This window comes from Oreochromis aureus, linkage group 5, assembly GCF_013358895.1.
Source record: "Oreochromis aureus strain Israel breed Guangdong linkage group 5, ZZ_aureus, whole genome shotgun sequence".
NCBI lineage: Eukaryota > Metazoa > Chordata > Actinopteri > Cichliformes > Cichlidae > Oreochromis > Oreochromis aureus.
In genome coordinates, this window is record NC_052946.1 from 23628051 (window position 1) to 23644894 (window position 16844).

The following is a 16844-nucleotide window of genomic DNA, read 5'->3' on the forward strand; positions in this document are numbered from 1 at the left end:
TAAGAGCTTCATTACACAGAACCAAACAGGAAAGGATACAAAGACTTGAAACGGTCCTTCTGAACACATCACGACAAATATAACGGTTTCTCTGGGTCATGGGACTCATTTTCTAATAATTGCACAGCCATTCTCCTGAACACATCAGTGGTTTCTTTGAAAAGAAAATGTCTTTCTTAGGTGATTTCGTTATCAGAAATATGAATATTTTCACGTTTTCTTTTGTTTTTGTTGTTGATGTGTCCGTTATCTGTGCCTAATGAACAATGAAACGTTCTGGCGGCGGGCAGTAATTGCTCAGAGCCCAACAGTGGGGGTGTAATTAGAGAGACAGGGAGGAGTATATGACTTCATGACTGGTACTGTTTAATGATAATGGGGTGCAACGCCACACTACTGTGGTCAGCTAATCATACTGGGCCGGCCTGGACAGCTCTCAGTGCAAACGAGCCGTGACTGGAATACTGAGCAGGTGCTCGCCCACACAGTTCCACACCATTCACCCCGCAGGGGATCAGGCATATGATTATAGGTGTGACCCTGCAACACCTGCAACAATGTCATTAGTGCTACCACGCATGGACAGTTTAATGTAAATAAACTAATGTCATCAAGCCACCCAGTAAAAAGACTGACCACATGCTGCTGTCTACACTTTTACAAGCACTGATTGCCCTTGAAAGGTCATACAACGAGAAGAAAATGAGCGTGCTGATCTACAGGAAGTTGGCAAGAAATTCTGATTATTGATTGATCTTTGCATGCTCTTATCTGATGAGAATATCATCAGCTAACGGCAGCGTGGCAACAGGAAAAGAATGTGCTGATTTGGTAGTACTTGGTGTATTACGAGAACTCTAAGGTAAAAAAAAAAAGTTCTGATGACGACATCACATTTCTAACTGAGAAAAACAGGAAACTACTGAAGCGTGCATGTTCATTTGCTGTAGTTTCTCTCAGTTTATATTCATAGAGACTAAAGTTTGTATGTATAAGAGAATCACGGGATAAAGACACATCCTGAACTTCATGGGCAAAGTATAGTTATGTGGCTGCCACTGAGACAGATAAACAGAATAAATACCCTGAAGTACAAGCCCAAAAATTATCAATAAGTACAACTGTAAGCAAATGTTTACCAGTTGTCTTCTATATTTTTAATCTTATGAGTAAATAGCAGCAGCTGGGCAAAAATATCAGGTAGGTCATGTTCATGTACAGTCATGACGATAACTGTTTGTATGTTAGATAAAAATATTAGATACACCCATAGGCTTGAATCCAGTCCAAATGCAACAGGTCAGTCACTTAAAGTGCCTTTATATAGTTTATTACTGCAATTTACGGTTAGGGCTCAGAGAGACGTTAATGCACTTGTTTCTGCTGTTCATCTCCATTTGTTTTAGTAAAATGCACATGCAAAATAGTAAAAAGACAAGTCAGTATAACACAGTAACATTTCAAATTGTGGTCTTAAAAATGAATGCCTCTCTGGCAGTATCTATGAAAACTGGAGATGTCCGAGTATACGTTGTAACTGAAAACAAGACGTATGTCAGACCCTGAAGCAGAATAATTATAGTTTGCTGGCAAGTGATGGGTGGGTTTTGCAGCTATTAGGGAGCCTGTGTCTTCATTTAGCAAATTTGCAAACAAGTTCATTTCTACATGCCAAATATCCTAAATTGTGTATGATTTAAAGGCTGTTAATGCAAGTAGTTTTAACTGCAAATTCACCAAAGGTTTTATTATTTTCTAGCACCTCTTGTAGGGGCCTGTGGAGGATTTTCCTCTGAGCTGCCCGGTCTTCCTTGCACCTAATATGGGTTTCTTGGGAGCATTTTGTCCTTGTTTTCTTTGAAACCCCGATGGTACTGTTTAGGCTCAACTCAGCCTTTGAAGGCTTGTTGTGTTCTCTGTAGTCTATCGTATCTTGTTTTGTTTTTCTTGTGCTATAAATAACATTTTTTCTTTTCATGTATTAGTTGGATGTTGTTGGGCTCGTGTTTTGTTAAATCTTTAAAACATGCTTTGTGAAGGGCTTTAAGACCAAGTTTGACCTTGTGAGTTCATATTTTTTACATCATTGACCTTATTAATAAGTAGAGAGCAACCAAACACTTTTATAGAAACACTAAAGTTGTAACATTTTACAAAAAACAAAAGGCTGCACAGTTATAGAGGCATGATTAAATATAATATGGTTACGGATAACAACATTAAAAATGTATTGGAATGTAACTAGTACATCATAGGAACAAACTGCTTTTAAGGTACATTGTTCATGATGTTGGTAATTTTAATATTTATAATGAACTTTGGATTATGTTCTCCTTTATGGCATTTTTTAAAAAACATTCTCCTACTTTAAAAATAAATACATTATTTCAAAACTCCTCTATTATCCTGGCAATGAATTATCCAGAAGGTGATGTTAATCCAAAAAATATCATATTTAATAGCAAATCACTAACTGGAACCATTTTACAGTACAGAAGTTCTGTTGAAGGAAGAAAGGTGATTTAAGGGACTTTGGGCTTGTCTGAGTATTTCAGATGCTGCTGATCTGCTGGGATTTCCCCACAAAACCATATATAGGGTTTACAGAGAATGGTCTGATACAAGAGAAAATATGCAGTGAGTGGCGGTTCTCTGAAAGAAAATGCCTTGTTGATGCCAAAGGTTAGAGGGAAATGACCAAAGTGCTTTGAGTGGAGAGGAAGGCAAAAGTAAAAATATAACAGAAAATAACAAGTAACTACTAAAGTACATATATTATACATATACATTCATTAAAATAGTACAGGTAACAGGATACCTTTATTGTGAGATAAAGTTGTCGGGTACTGTGGATTTTTGGATATCATCGGGTTCAATATAAAATAATGCTCCTGAAGAATTTATCTTTTTTAGACTTTGGTCACTCCTTCATGCATCTTGAAAAAAAAAAGTAGTTGCAGAAACGTCTACTTACTGAAAACAGAAACATAAAAATTTACTTATAGGTGTTTCTTTTAAACGGGGGGGAAACTAGCTAATATCCTAGAAAACGTGGGTCCTGTGGTTTCTGGGAAAGTCACCCATCAGTCTCATCAGTGTTTCCATCATGGAAGTGTGGCGCCCTCTGTTGTTTAACACCTGGCCTTGTAGTTACAAATGTAGTTACACGTGTGCCTGTCACTTTAAGAAATGCTCAGAATTGTGGGTAAAATGTTAACAGCCAATCAAATCACTGTTGTCAACGCGTTGTTATGGAGTCGGCCCAATTTAAAGCATAGGAGACTCCGAAAGTTCCTGTGTGTTTGATGTACTTCTAATTAAAGCTACATTTCATTTGCTTTCTCTATATTAAAAATAATTGTCCATGGATCGGCTGGAGGTGTTGCGAGAGCGCAATAAACAGTTACTGGACCAGCTGAGGCAGCATGGAGAGAAACTGGAGCGGCTGTGCGGCTGCAGTGAAAGCCGCAAGAGGGAGAGAGAGGATGGAGCTGAGGAGAGAGGACCACTTGAAGAAACGGTCTGGATGACCGGTGAAGACCGCGGCCCTGCAAGGGCAGCCCTAGCCAGACCTTCCGTGAAGTTTGCCGGTAATTAAACTGTTTGTTTACTTGACGCTGGCGGCACGAGAGAAGTAATTAGCAATAAGCTAAGGTCGCATCAGAGTTGCTCATTATCAATCCAGACCCCACATCACAACAAACCAAAGCTGTCGACGTTTTGTTTACGAGATAGCCAGATTAAACTCCTTCATGTATACAGCCCCAACTCCAAAAATGTCTAAGACGTAAATAAAGACAGACTGCGATGATCTGCAGATCTCGTAGGCGCATATTCACATTAGAATACATGTTTAAACCAGAAAATGTACGATTTTAGGGGCAAAGATAATGTCATTTTGAATTTGATGGCAGTAACACGTCTCAAAAAACTTGGGACAGGATCATATTTACCACTGTGTACGCGTCTGGACACTGAGGAAACCACATGGTGGATTTTTGGGACAGGAATGTTGTCCCTGTTGGGATTCAGAGATTCTTTTATTGCTACCATATAATCTACCTTATGATAAATGCATTAATAACATGTTTTACAGTATTATTTTATCAGTAATATTTCTTACAGGGTTCATATTGCATTGAATATGTCTGTCATCACATTCATTCTATTCACAGGTTGAGTTCATTTTATACACATTGCATATCTGTGCTTGTTTGGAGTTGATGTTCCATCCAAGAGGGTTTTAAGCTTCACTGGTGAGAGTGTCCAGGTGATACATGTTGAGGGAAGATGAGAACATAGCAGGTTAATTGCATGCATGCTTACAATACACATATTAATCTAGTAGCAGGCCTGAGCAAAGGCCCAAGTGTCTTCTGCTTTTCTTTGAGACCTGCGCCAATTCTGTCTACTTAGTGATTGGTGACGAGGGTCAATTATTAGCCCTTAGAGACCCTGAAGCTTGAAGTTTATTACCTTAAAAGGCAGGTGTTATAGAAAAGAGAAGTTATATGACTGTTTATAGTTATTAGAGATGTACAAGATGTACCCTTGTCTGTAAACAATGACTGTACACAATGTATTTTTGACCTGTGTTGACGTACGTGGAGGCATGATCCTCACTGCTATAAAACCCGCATCCATTGTATTTTTGTCAGAGGAAGACATATGCTGATGTTTCCTCTCCTGTGTTAACAAACTCATCGTTTGATTGCACTTGTCTGGTGCCTCCGTCGTTTGTTGTTCTGGTCTCCAATAGGGCTGCCACAAACGATTATTTTGATAGTCGACTAGTCACCGATTATTTTTGCGATTAGTCGACTAATCGGATCATGCATCCATTGGACGTAAAACGTACAGCTTATTGCACCAGCAGCATCTGCTCTTATATAACATTAGCTTACAGTTTTAAGTGTTTAGGGTATGTGCTAACTAAAAATAAAGACAAGATGATAGTTTATTAAATTTAATGAGATTTACAGATTGTTTCGGTAAAGTTTAATAAACTCCTTGCTATCTAAAATATAACGGGACACCGGAGTATATTCTCGAACATCTCACACTTCTGATAATCAGTTGTCTGCTTGACGTTTATTCAGTCGTGTATAAACTATAACTTTAATCTCAGCCAAACCGATTTACTCAGGAACAAATAAAATACTCAAAAAAAAGGCCAAACAATAACATTTTTAAGTTATCTAACTGACTTATATATGTTTAACCTGAGTAGCGAAAGACAGTGGTGGGTTTGAAAACGATTTGCCGGGAGTCCAGTGTTCTCACGGGCTCTAGTGAGCCTTGCCCCCGGCTAGCTATCGAGCTAGTGGGTAACAGACGTCTCTGAAAACGTTGGAGCGCTTTTGAAAATATGCAGTGTCTTGATAAACTGAGCAAATATTTGAGGTTTACACAGCTACATTCTCGCCTGAAAATATGTTAAACGTTTATTTTGTGACCCAGAAAGATTAATAAGAGTAATATTAAAACTAACTAGCTACCGCCATTGTTGAAAACTGAGCAGGGCCGCGCTATGAATTCTGGGACACTGCTGCTTCTTCTTCTTCGGAGTGTAACGGCAGCTGGCATCCTTGTACATGCAGTGCTGCCATCTTCTGTTTCAGTCCGTTATTACACTCTTAAATCCTACTACTTATTCCTGCGTCTTTTGTGATCTTACAAAGCTTCAAACGATGCGTCGACTATTAAATCAGTCGACGATTTTGATAGTCGACGTAATCGTGACTAGTCGACTAATCGTGGCAGCCCTAGTCTCCAATTGATTGATCTCGCACGATATCCCATTCTTGTCTTGTGGGGGGTTCTAGCTGCTCAGACGGTCTTCTTCGTCAAATTTTTCACTTCATGTTGTGTCAAATGCTTTTACTTGGGTAAAAGTAACTGTACGCTTGCCAGTGCAATGCCCAGACTCATACTGTGAAGCCATGCTGTTGAAATAGATGCAGTATGGAGGAACTGAAATATCCAAGACTTTCCCTGAAAAAGAAGTCTGGAAGGGAGGATATGTTTCAGCACTCATGAGACCTTTCCGAATGGCAGTTCCATAGATGCTGATGTATCCCCATGCCATGAGAGATACATACTTTTGAGCATTGTTAACAAGCTCTATGCCCTCTTTTTCTCTTTAGTCCAGAGGACACAGCAGCCATGTTTTCCAAAAAGAAACTGTTTTCCACTTTACCTCAGTCCATGTAGTATTTCCATCAGAGAATCATCATTAAATGTAGTGCTGCTTGATAGTCAGAAGACTATGGGCATCCAATATTGGTTCTCAGCCTTGTGCTTTGTGTAGAGAGATTTCTTCAGACTCTTGGAATCTTTTGATGATATTATGTACTGTAGATTAGATATTCAAAATCTTTTCATTTCACATTGAAGACATTATTCTGAACCTGTTCAACAAGCTGTACATGCTGTTTTGTACAAATTGGTGAACCTCTGCCCATCTTTGATTCTGGGAAACTCTGCCTGTTTAAAACGCTTTTTTTTTTTTAATCCAATCATCTTGACCTGCTGTCAATTAGTTAAAAAAATGTTCCTCTAGCTGTTTCTTTTTAGTACCATTTACTTTTCTGGCCTTTGTTTGCCCCTGGCCCATGTTTTGCTGCCATCAAAATGAAAGTCAGCTAATATTTTTCATGAAATATTAACATGTTTAAAATGGTTATTTCGAAGTCAGTGACCAGGTCTGAGACCACTCCCAGTCAGCTGCCATCTGCAAAATGACCTTGGTGTGTCAAGACTGCAATAAAATGAAAATAAGATGGACTCAGTCTTGATCCTGTTTAATCAGTTTTTGATTGAAAAGGATCAAGTTGCCACTTACATGCAATCTATTTGCAATAATCCCCCAATTAGCTGTGATAAATCTTTAATCTGTTGCTATCTGCATCAGATCTGTGGTGCTGTTAGGTCTAGAGGTGGACTCGCTACTGGCAGACCACGAAGAAGCCACACATCGGGTTTGATTCTCTCAGCCACAGACAGAGCCAGATTGAAACAGGACAAATTTATAAATGTATAAACACAAATGCAGCTCATTCATTTCAGTATTCTACCAAGAACAAAATATTTGCGTACAAGATAAAAAAGGTAATTTGCTATCATATCCAGAGCAGTCTGTGTGTTAATACAGATACTGCTACTGTGCCATGTGGGTTGTTCTACAGTCTGTGAAACTGAACTGGGTCTATGCACCGGGGCTGCTGTTTCACATCTCGCAGTCAGAAAGTCTTGTTATGTGGGCGTCTCTGAAGAAATGTAATGTGCAATGTTTGTTGGTTTTGCAAGAGAAGGTGCAGTTGCTGCCTCACTCCTGAGTGAAAAGACCCTAACCTCACCGTCACTTTACTGCATCATTCACAGTTAGAACTTGCAGCTCTTGATGCTTTAACAGGGATTATAGAGCCAAACTTCACATATTTACTCTCAAACTCTGATAGTCTGCTTCTGATTTCACGAAGGCCTCAGTTACACTAGAGGAAAAATAGACCGGTAACTTCCGTGCGATCACGAGAGGTGGTGGTTGGTGAGTGACTGGAATGAATTTTTTTGCTGTCTGGGACTGATTGCAAATAGTTGCACCAACCAAATGGTCATCCAGAGGTTAAGCGTGCAGCACCCTTAACCTCTCAGTGACCAGTTTTGGTTGCAAAGCCACTGCATAGGCCACACTGTGGGAGTAAACCTGTGTCAGTTTGACTTGAAATCAATGCAATTACTCTAAAACGGATTTGTCAAGGTCTGCAGTTAATCGTTGTCTTATTTGTAAATGGAAAATTAATTGCCAAGACTTTGCAATCAGTCGGAGTTGGTCTGCTTCATCATTTACTTCTCCAAGTGAGGATATAATGTAATAAATCACATACAACTGAGTTGCTAAGGTTTTTAGCAAATGGCTGCAAATAGCTCTAAATTTATCACAAAAAAGCATGTCTTATTTTGCGCCCGATATTTGTGCATTAGTTGTCTTTAGGAGTGTTCATTTATTTGGAATGAGAGGGGAGCAAGTTTATCAGAATGAGTGCGTAACTTTTACTGATGGATTTCTCAAAGCTGAGTGCAGTGCCAAAACTTGGGCTTTGCCCCGTAACTGTAAGTGTTTAGAGCAAAGGAACGCATATTTCTGCTCCCCAACAACCCTGAAATAGAGCAGAACTGAACTGAACAGATAAATGGATAAAACTTTTTTTTTTCTTTTTACAGCAAGCAGAGTGGGTGTTTCAGGTTTTTTAGTCACATTTCTGCACAGAGATTGCGACGCAGTGAAAACATCTCTCCACGTTTCCCCTCAGCAGTGCGCTCACACAGTGCAACATATTCACATTTCTTTCACGCCCCTTAATTGTATGTTAGGGTTTATTAAATTAATATGCTCAACATTCCACTTCAGACACTCGCAATCAAATGCAAGACAAATGGTTTTTCGTGGTGTAGTGTGACTGAGGCCTGAAGTACTTATTAATGAAGTACTTTAAATATTTTACAAGTATTTTTTCCCTGGAGATGTGAGCTTTATTATAGAGAGTGGATGATGCTTAGTTTTATTTTTTAATAGTAAATTTAGTATATACATGATGAAATGATGTGTACAATTTGAAAGTATCTGGAAGAAAAACTACAAAGTGCACCTTTATTACCATTCATCAGATGACAATTAACTGATATGTGTTAAAATGTAACTAAAATAAAAAAATATTTGTGTCATTATCACCTTTTCACTATTGACATTAGTCTTTTTTTGTTTGTTTGTTGTTTTTTTTGTTGTTGCGCTGCCTTTTTATCCTGCTGGTACTTTCCATTTGACTGTGAGCCTGTGGTCCGCATGTAATGTGTGAAATAATCATTTAGAAATCATTTTCTTCCTGTCTTCATCAGACACTTGTGAGAAAAGAACAGTCATCAAAAAGACTGTTTTCACACCATCTTTCACCAAACACAGAGAAGGAACTGCTGAACAAACAGTTAAATCAGATCTCATTAGAGGCAGCAAGAAACAGGACACGGAGCCATTCAGCACCAAGCCCTGTGTAGTAAATCCGAGCAAAGGACAGGTAAGCAAAGGAGCATCAGCATTACCCTGCCTGTGTTACTCAGGCAGGGTAATGTCAGTAGGAATAAATAATTCATCTCAAACAGAAAGGGCGCTCACTAGTATTTCACTGACAATCGTCCTTTAAAAAAGCTAATTCGTATCTACATTGGTTTGGGAGTTTTGTATTTATATCGTTACAACTAGTTTATAAACTACAAGTCTGCAACAAGCTGTGTGCTTTATGTCCACTGAAAAGGTGGAAGTAGAATATGCTTATTGCTAATGCACTGCCTGTTTTCTTTTTGTAGAGGGGTGTGCAAAGCAGGGTCACGTTTCAGTCGGACGATTCCGAAGACATCCGTGACCCAGAGAGGCATCATCTACCACCCTTACTCGGATATGACTGGATAGCAGGTAAGCTTTATCGGTCTGTCACATATCGCACTGATCTGTAGCCAAAATGCTCCTGAAATATAGGGAGCCAAGCTTTGCTAATTTAGGTTAAATTAAGTTTGCATACATTTCAAATCTTATTATTAGATCTATTTAACCTTTTGACCCCTCCTCTGACCTTGGATTTTATCGTCCTAGTAGGAGGAAATCTATAATGCTGAAAAGTCAAGTTACATGATTTCTTTTTTTTTTAATCCCACAAGTAATACATTTTCACAATGTGCTTTTGAAAGTACTGACTCATAGAACCTGCAGTGGTGAAATAGATATAACCTAGATATAACCTTTGCATTTTCTATTGTGGCATCCTAGATTAACAAATAATTTAAAAAGTCTGATTGTGGAGACATCCACAGACATCAAAATACATTTATTACAGCTTTTTCTTTTGAATTAAGGTGGAAAAACCCTGCCATGCGTTCTAGTATAATTTTGCATGTTAAGTTTTCTTTACATAGACCTGTTTTCTGAACTTTAAATTGTTCAATAATGATGAAAGATGAATTGTTATCATATCAAAATTCTCCCTGTTGCCCTCTGGGAGTGTGGTATGTGTGTTCCTGAAGCTCTGATCCTCTACCAGAGTTTAAGGGTTCTGGGTATCTGGTGATTTGTAGGGTGTTTTTATTGATGCCTTGGATCTTTTTCCTACCATTGAGCTGGCTTCTCAGCACCTGTCTTACATTGTATTTGGCTTTAGCTGACCTTCATGCATTGTTATCGTGGTTCCTGTTGGCCGATGGGGTACCCAAGTGCTCATAACTGTCCTGTATAGCTGCCTTCTGGCATCTCCACCCCTTGAGTCCACTTTTTATCTCTGAAGCAGAAGGACCGATAACAACTGATATTTGTTTTTACCCCTGTTAGGAGTGCTGGATACTGAGGACTCCTTAATAGAGCGCTCAGATGAGTTCTTCAATGATCTCTGTGTATTTCGATCGCTGAATAAGGACGAGTGTGTCCACAGTGGACAAACCGAGTGAGTGGTGCTCTTTAAGTATCTTTATTATATATCTATACCGTGTGTTCCTGTGGTTCATTAAGATTTCCCTCACAGATTCTCTGAGGAGAACCATCCAGTCACACCACTGCTAACAGACAAGGACGGCCCAGAAGCTAACATGGACACTCATCAGTGTAAGAGGGAGCATTTATCTGAACAGGCCACTTTCTATTTCCGCTCATTAAGGCTGATCTAACACTTGTCTCTGCTTGCTCACCTTTTGTGCAGGTACATTCTCTTACAGGATTAACAGCAGACTGTTCCCAGTCCCCCTCCACTCTCAGGAGTGCTGTCCTCTGTGCAAAAAGCCCAAATCCTCCCACCCCCACACTGTTGCTGAACCTGCTCTAATCAGGTACTGATGGCCTGCACTTGAACTGCATTGTTAAACCACTTATGAACATTAAAGCACTTCATTGGCTTTATCTAAAAGATATTAGTCTGTCACTTTCAATTGAATACACGAGGCAGCAGCTCTACTGTGTGCAGCAGAGACTTAGACCTTGTGTTATTTTTTTTCTGCCTTCACATATTTTACATGTTAAAAGCTGAAGCTGTTTCTGAATTCAGTAAAACGACAGCAGCGACACATAAAAAGCTAGCTATGGCAGCTTTGATCTGTAGTATAATACACTGCAACAAGGCAAAGGAAACCTGTGAAAAGGGAATCTGAAACGTCCACTGGATCAAGTTCTAATAACTAAAAGCAACAACACCTGTATTCTTATTTTACATTTTGTTCAAATGTGCTGTAATCAGTAGCATTGCTGTGTGATATTGACTAAAAAGTTATCAGGATTAGTTTGAAAAAATTATCACCTCACAATAGAGTTCTTCAGATTTCTTACTCATCTTCTTACTCTTGTATTTCTAAGGGTCAGCATCCCTCGCACCAGGCTTCTGCCACCTTATAAGTACAAAGCTCATCGGCGATGCAGCTTTGACCCTTCTGACAGTTTAGGATTACCATCGGTGAGTTACTGGTTAATGACTAAAGATCATCACCACTTGATTTGACTGAATCACTGTCCCGCAATATAAAACCCCTTCTAGCCATTGTGTCTTTCCATTCATTTGAGATTTGAAGGTGCAACATCTCACTTCCTAAAAACAGTCAGACCGTGTGCACGAGTTATTGTCTTACTTGCTGCTCTTATATCTAATAAACTGTAATGTTTCAGTATATACACACAAACACACACTCACTGGCCAAATTGTAAGGTACACACATTAATATGCTTGTTAACACAAATATCTAATCGACCAGTCACATGCAACGCAATGCCTTTAGGCATGTAGACATGGTCAACATGACGTGTTGAAACTGCTGAAAGTGAGAACCAAAATAGGGAAGAAAGGTGAGTTAACTTATTTTGAGCGTGGCATAGTTGTTTTTGCCAGTCGGGTGGGTGTGAGTATTTCAGAAACTGTTGATCTCCTGGGATTTTCCCACACAACCACCTCTAGGGTTAAGAGAGAATGGTCTGAAAGCAACAGAACAGCCGGTGAGCTGCATTTCTCTGGGTGAGGTTGCTTTGACCTGATAGGAAAAGGCAACAGCAGAAGATCACACTGGGTGCCACTCCTATCAGCTAAGAACAGGAGACTGAGGCCATGTTCATCTACGAGTGGTTTCTTTAACATGACAGTGAGTTCACTGTACTCTAATGTCCTCCGCAGTCACCAGATCTCAGTCCAAGAGGGCATATTTAGGATATGGTAGAATAGGAGATCCACATCATGGAGGTGCAGCTGACAAATCTGCATCGCCTGTATCTATACAGGCGATATAGACCAATGAACACCTTACCATGGTGCTGTTGACACAGCACATTTAAATGCTGCACACTTTAACAGATAGGCATGCACGAGATTACTACTCCTGATAAATGTGCACCTCTCAGCATGTGTGTTGCTCAGCATAGTGAACACTTGCAGTACTGTAGCCTGTTATGACGCAGAAAGAAAATTTTGACCTCATGCATCCTGTATGGCTTGATGTACTACTTGGTGTAGTACAGGTATATTACACATGTACCATGACTTTGTATGAATATAGCTCTGAGGAAAATTATTGTGTCTGAAATAATGCCATCACTTTACCATATACTATAATACAGAAGTGTTGCGTATCCCATCTCTAGAAAGGCTTTAGCGTCTTTTTTTTTTTTTTTTTCTCCTTTAACTCTTGAACTGATTGGTCGGGTGTTGTGATTGTAAATTACTCACAGTTGTGAGTTTGACCATGAAGTTTGTATAGCTGTATTTAAATTAATAAACTCATCTCAATGGATTCTTTCTTTTCTTTTTCTTTTTTTCCACCTTCAAGCACTGTCTGTCAGGGTGGTCCAACACAGGGCAGAGCACCCTGCCACCACCCAGCAGCCTCGACCTGCAGAGCACTGTTAATGTAAAGAACCCAAAGGGACCACTGAATAAACAACTGGAGGTGAGAAACTGGACAACTGTGCGGTTTTTATACAGTCCAAGCTGCCACAGGGCTGACTGATTTAATAATTAATAAATAAGCAGCTGTTCCTAGTATACAGTTTCTCGCTGTACATGTCACAAATTAAACGATGTTTTTAAAAACATTTTTCAGGATCGGTCTGCACTGAAGGTGTCTGATAACCCAAACCTGAACCAGATCTCAGATGTGGCGCGCTTAGCTCGTCACAACTTTCAACGGTTCAATCCAAAAAGGAGAGTGGGCGGCATATCTTACCCTCCTTACCCTGCGTGCTGATAAACTATCAAAGTATACTGAGTGGGCTTTTTTGTTTGTTTGTTTTTTTTAAGCGCCCTAACTGGAAAAACTTGAGAGAATGTCTAAAAAGTTCTGTGATAGATGACAGATTTGATTAATTTATTCATGTCTGTACAATAAAATTTGAGTAACTGCAACAATTCCAATTTCGTTGTTCCTTTTTTCATCTCTGATAAAAGCTGAACAGATTTAGACTGCACATGTTACTGTCAGCAGCCTCGTGGATGTGAAGCAAGACTACTTAGAATTACTTAGACTTATTCAGTGAAGTGTATGTACAACATTGCAACATAAAGGATGTCGTTTTGGATGTCTCAAGCAGAAGTTTGCTTTTCCCTTTCCAGCTACTTGTTTTGGCTCGAGGGTCTAGCTTACTTCTGTTTTTTAGCTTCATTTGACACTTCCTTAATGTTGGGCTGAGAACACAATAGAAGCAAAAGCAGGGGCTGATGTAGGGTACAGAAGCAGTAGTTCACAGGAAACCAAAGAAACACCTATGTTAAATGTCACATGCTGTAGAAATCCCACCCATAACACTCTCACTTTCCAGTTTGTCCCCTCTAAGCCAACTAATTTGAATGTCTGAATACATTAAACAATATACATGCAAAGTATTTCAACCAATGAAATCCACAAAAATAAGGTAAATATGATTCTACTGATTTCGTTCTGATGTATTTCTGCTGCTCAGCAGGGATATAATGACTGGGTAATAATTCATATCATCCTGTTCTGGTGAAGCACTTTGAAGGTTTGTGCCACAAACATCAGAGACTGAGTTATCTGACAGACAGACTTCCGATAGTTGCCTTACTTTGCGGATGTTGTGACATAAATGAAAGGCTTTTGTGTAAGATATGGCCTTGTGATAGCAAAAGTGTTTTTGCCTCTAACACTTGTCAATAAACTAATCTAACCCTGTTGATTATGGTGATTAAACCTTTCAGTGTATTTCTTAGAGGCACCGCAATGTTAAAGGCATTTGGTTCACCAACTTTTTCTTCCTTCAGCGAAAACAGGATCTGAAACTCACTAGAGAGTGACAAGACGGCATTGCATAATCATCATTATGGCTGGTAACGGTGGCATAAATGCATTTTGGGATTTCAATGGTATGCGCAATTTGCTGTGAAATATTTAGACTGACTTCTTTAGAAATAGAAGCAGGCAGCGCGTTCATTCCCGTCTCAAAGATGTTTCATGTCTGTCATTAACAAATATCATGCTGTACTTTTGGAAATTAGTCATCAGTACTATATGCAAAATCAGTGCCCTATCACGTGAAAGTTAAGACATTAAAAAAAACCTTTAAAACAGGTTTCAATTCACCTTGTTGTGGTTTTTTACTACAACATGAAACTCAGGTGAGGCTAATGCTCTAAAATAAGCTCAGAATTTCATGAAAAAAGTTTTTTATTTTAGATTAAACATTAGAAGACTGTAATGGACAAGAGGGCTGTTACTGCTGAGCAGCAGAGACATGATGAGAATGTGGGAGGGGAAACTTTATTATGAAATGTCAACTTCTCACACAGGAACAAACACTGCGGCATAGGGGCATTAGACTGGGCAGAGCACAAACGCATTCAGTGTCATAGCAGAAAACATGTCTTAACAAGAATAAAACGGTTGAGGTGTAGAGTATGATAAAACAAACCTCTCTGCCTTTTACTATTTCCCATGTCTCCACAGAGAGATCAAGCTGGGTGAGCTGAGAACGTCTCACCCAAAGACTCTTGAGCAATGTCAACTAGCAGCCACAGAGTTGAACCTGTGTTTCTGGTTTCTTTTTTTAGATCATTAAAAAGAAACGTAAAAATCTTTATTCGTGTGACAAAACTATAAACTGTGCCAACACACAGAAGTCTAGCCACACATATCTATCCACATCAGTCCTTTGAATAAATTAGGTAGTACAATAGCCATTACATTTGACCCATATAATTTGCAAGCTGTGCTTTATAGACGGCTGTGCATCTAGGTTGCTGTGTATAAAGAAATCTAGGGCATTCACTTCCTGTTTTAGAGGCGACTTCAATACATATTTTTTCAGCACTTCTATTTTTTGAATGAATTGTTGACACAGCACTTAACTTTTTATTACCTGTCAGCTTTTACCAGAACATCCCGAATCCCATTAAATGATCAAATTAAAGTTTTCAGCTCCATAAGCTGATCCAAGGTCTCCCGATCTAGTCTACCAACCACATAGAGAAGTATGCTGTTGGCATAATACAGGCTAAAAGCAATGTAATTGCTGCATCCAAGGCAGCAGTGTGTGTGTGCGTGTGTGTGATTTAGACTAGACAAATGCTTACAGATAAAGTCCATTTACAACCGGAAAGGAAAGCTGGCAACAAAACCCAACGTTTACCAGAATCACTACACCTTCATTAAGGCACAAGTGAACCTGACTATAATTACATATTGTATCTAGTGTGTTGTTGCTTAAATGATGCTAGTCTTATGGCAGGTAAGACAAGATTAGCCTTGCTCTTTCAGCCTTAACCCTGGTTGTGTTAAATGGACTGAACAAATACAAAAGCACAATTCAAACTTGTAAGCAGGCTTACAAATGTATATAGGGTAACAAGTATCAAAACTTAGGTTTTAGGACAATGTCCTTATTTTGAGTCTTACAACTCCAACACTATGTTTTTCATCATCTTCAAACAACCTTTGTGACACTTAAAACTCAGGGCTGAACCTTAAGTAACCCTGCTAAGTCCCAAATGCTATTTTGCAGTACAGCCCTCAGCAGCAGGACTTGATTGCTGAGTTTGAATTTAAAGCAGCATAATTAGGCAGATGTAACCACGATAAGTGGGAAGTACAGAAGTCTGCATTTATGCTGATCTAAGTTCGAGCGTTGAAGAGCAACAGACACACAATCTTCATCTCGATGCACATCAGCAAATTTAATGTTTACAGCTAAACAATGTCACATGCATTTTAGCTGAATAAAACTCTTTGTTTACATGACTAAATAGAACTTAGTAGCTGAGAATGCCAGATCCAATGTCTTTTCACTCAGATGTTTAGATACTGATAATAAAGCCCTACCTTCTTGTTGAAGCTAGTAAAGACCACTTAGCAAATCTACATAATGCGAAAAGATGTGGGTTAAAAATGACTTCCAAGCTGTTGTTCCAAGGTCTATTTCTTAATTTTTTTTTCTATTTGGCACATCATGTTACTGACTTAACAACCCTTTTCATATGTACTAAATTAATTATTACCTCTTCATACTGGTGTTCTGTCCATAGGCAGACATTTCTTTGTAGAAGTCTAAATTTTACTTTAACATGAAAGAAATATTATCCATAAACACCACTGTTTCCTTATGGCACAGCTAGCAGCTGGAGTGAATCTTACTCTTTTAACAGACACTAAATTCTTCCCCCAGGTAAACAAACGCTGAGATCATAGCAATCTTATACTGCGCATTTATAACGGATATCACATGTAAACATGTGGGAGTCCAACATCACTTTTTAAACATGAACTGTACCACTTCATATTAGGTTTTCACGAGATATGTGAGTGCGGGTAACTGGTTTCCTTCCTCC

At 39.0% G+C, this 16844-nt stretch overlaps 1 protein-coding gene across 1 annotated transcript; it reads left to right on the forward strand.

Annotated features, from left to right (window-relative positions):
* The first annotated feature begins 3248 nt into the window (after nt 1–3248).
* On the forward strand, nt 3249–13416 carry LOC116316510 (migration and invasion inhibitory protein). Its single transcript, XM_031735064.2, has 9 exons — nt 3249–3590; nt 8896–9071; nt 9361–9466; nt 10373–10484; nt 10563–10642; nt 10737–10863; nt 11384–11480; nt 12838–12957; nt 13111–13416. Exons 1-9 carry the CDS (start codon nt 3365–3367, stop codon nt 13252–13254), a joined length of 1188 nt encoding a protein of 395 aa, XP_031590924.1. The 5' UTR covers nt 3249–3364; the 3' UTR covers nt 13255–13416.
* Nucleotides 13417–16844: the final 3428 nt, after the last annotated feature.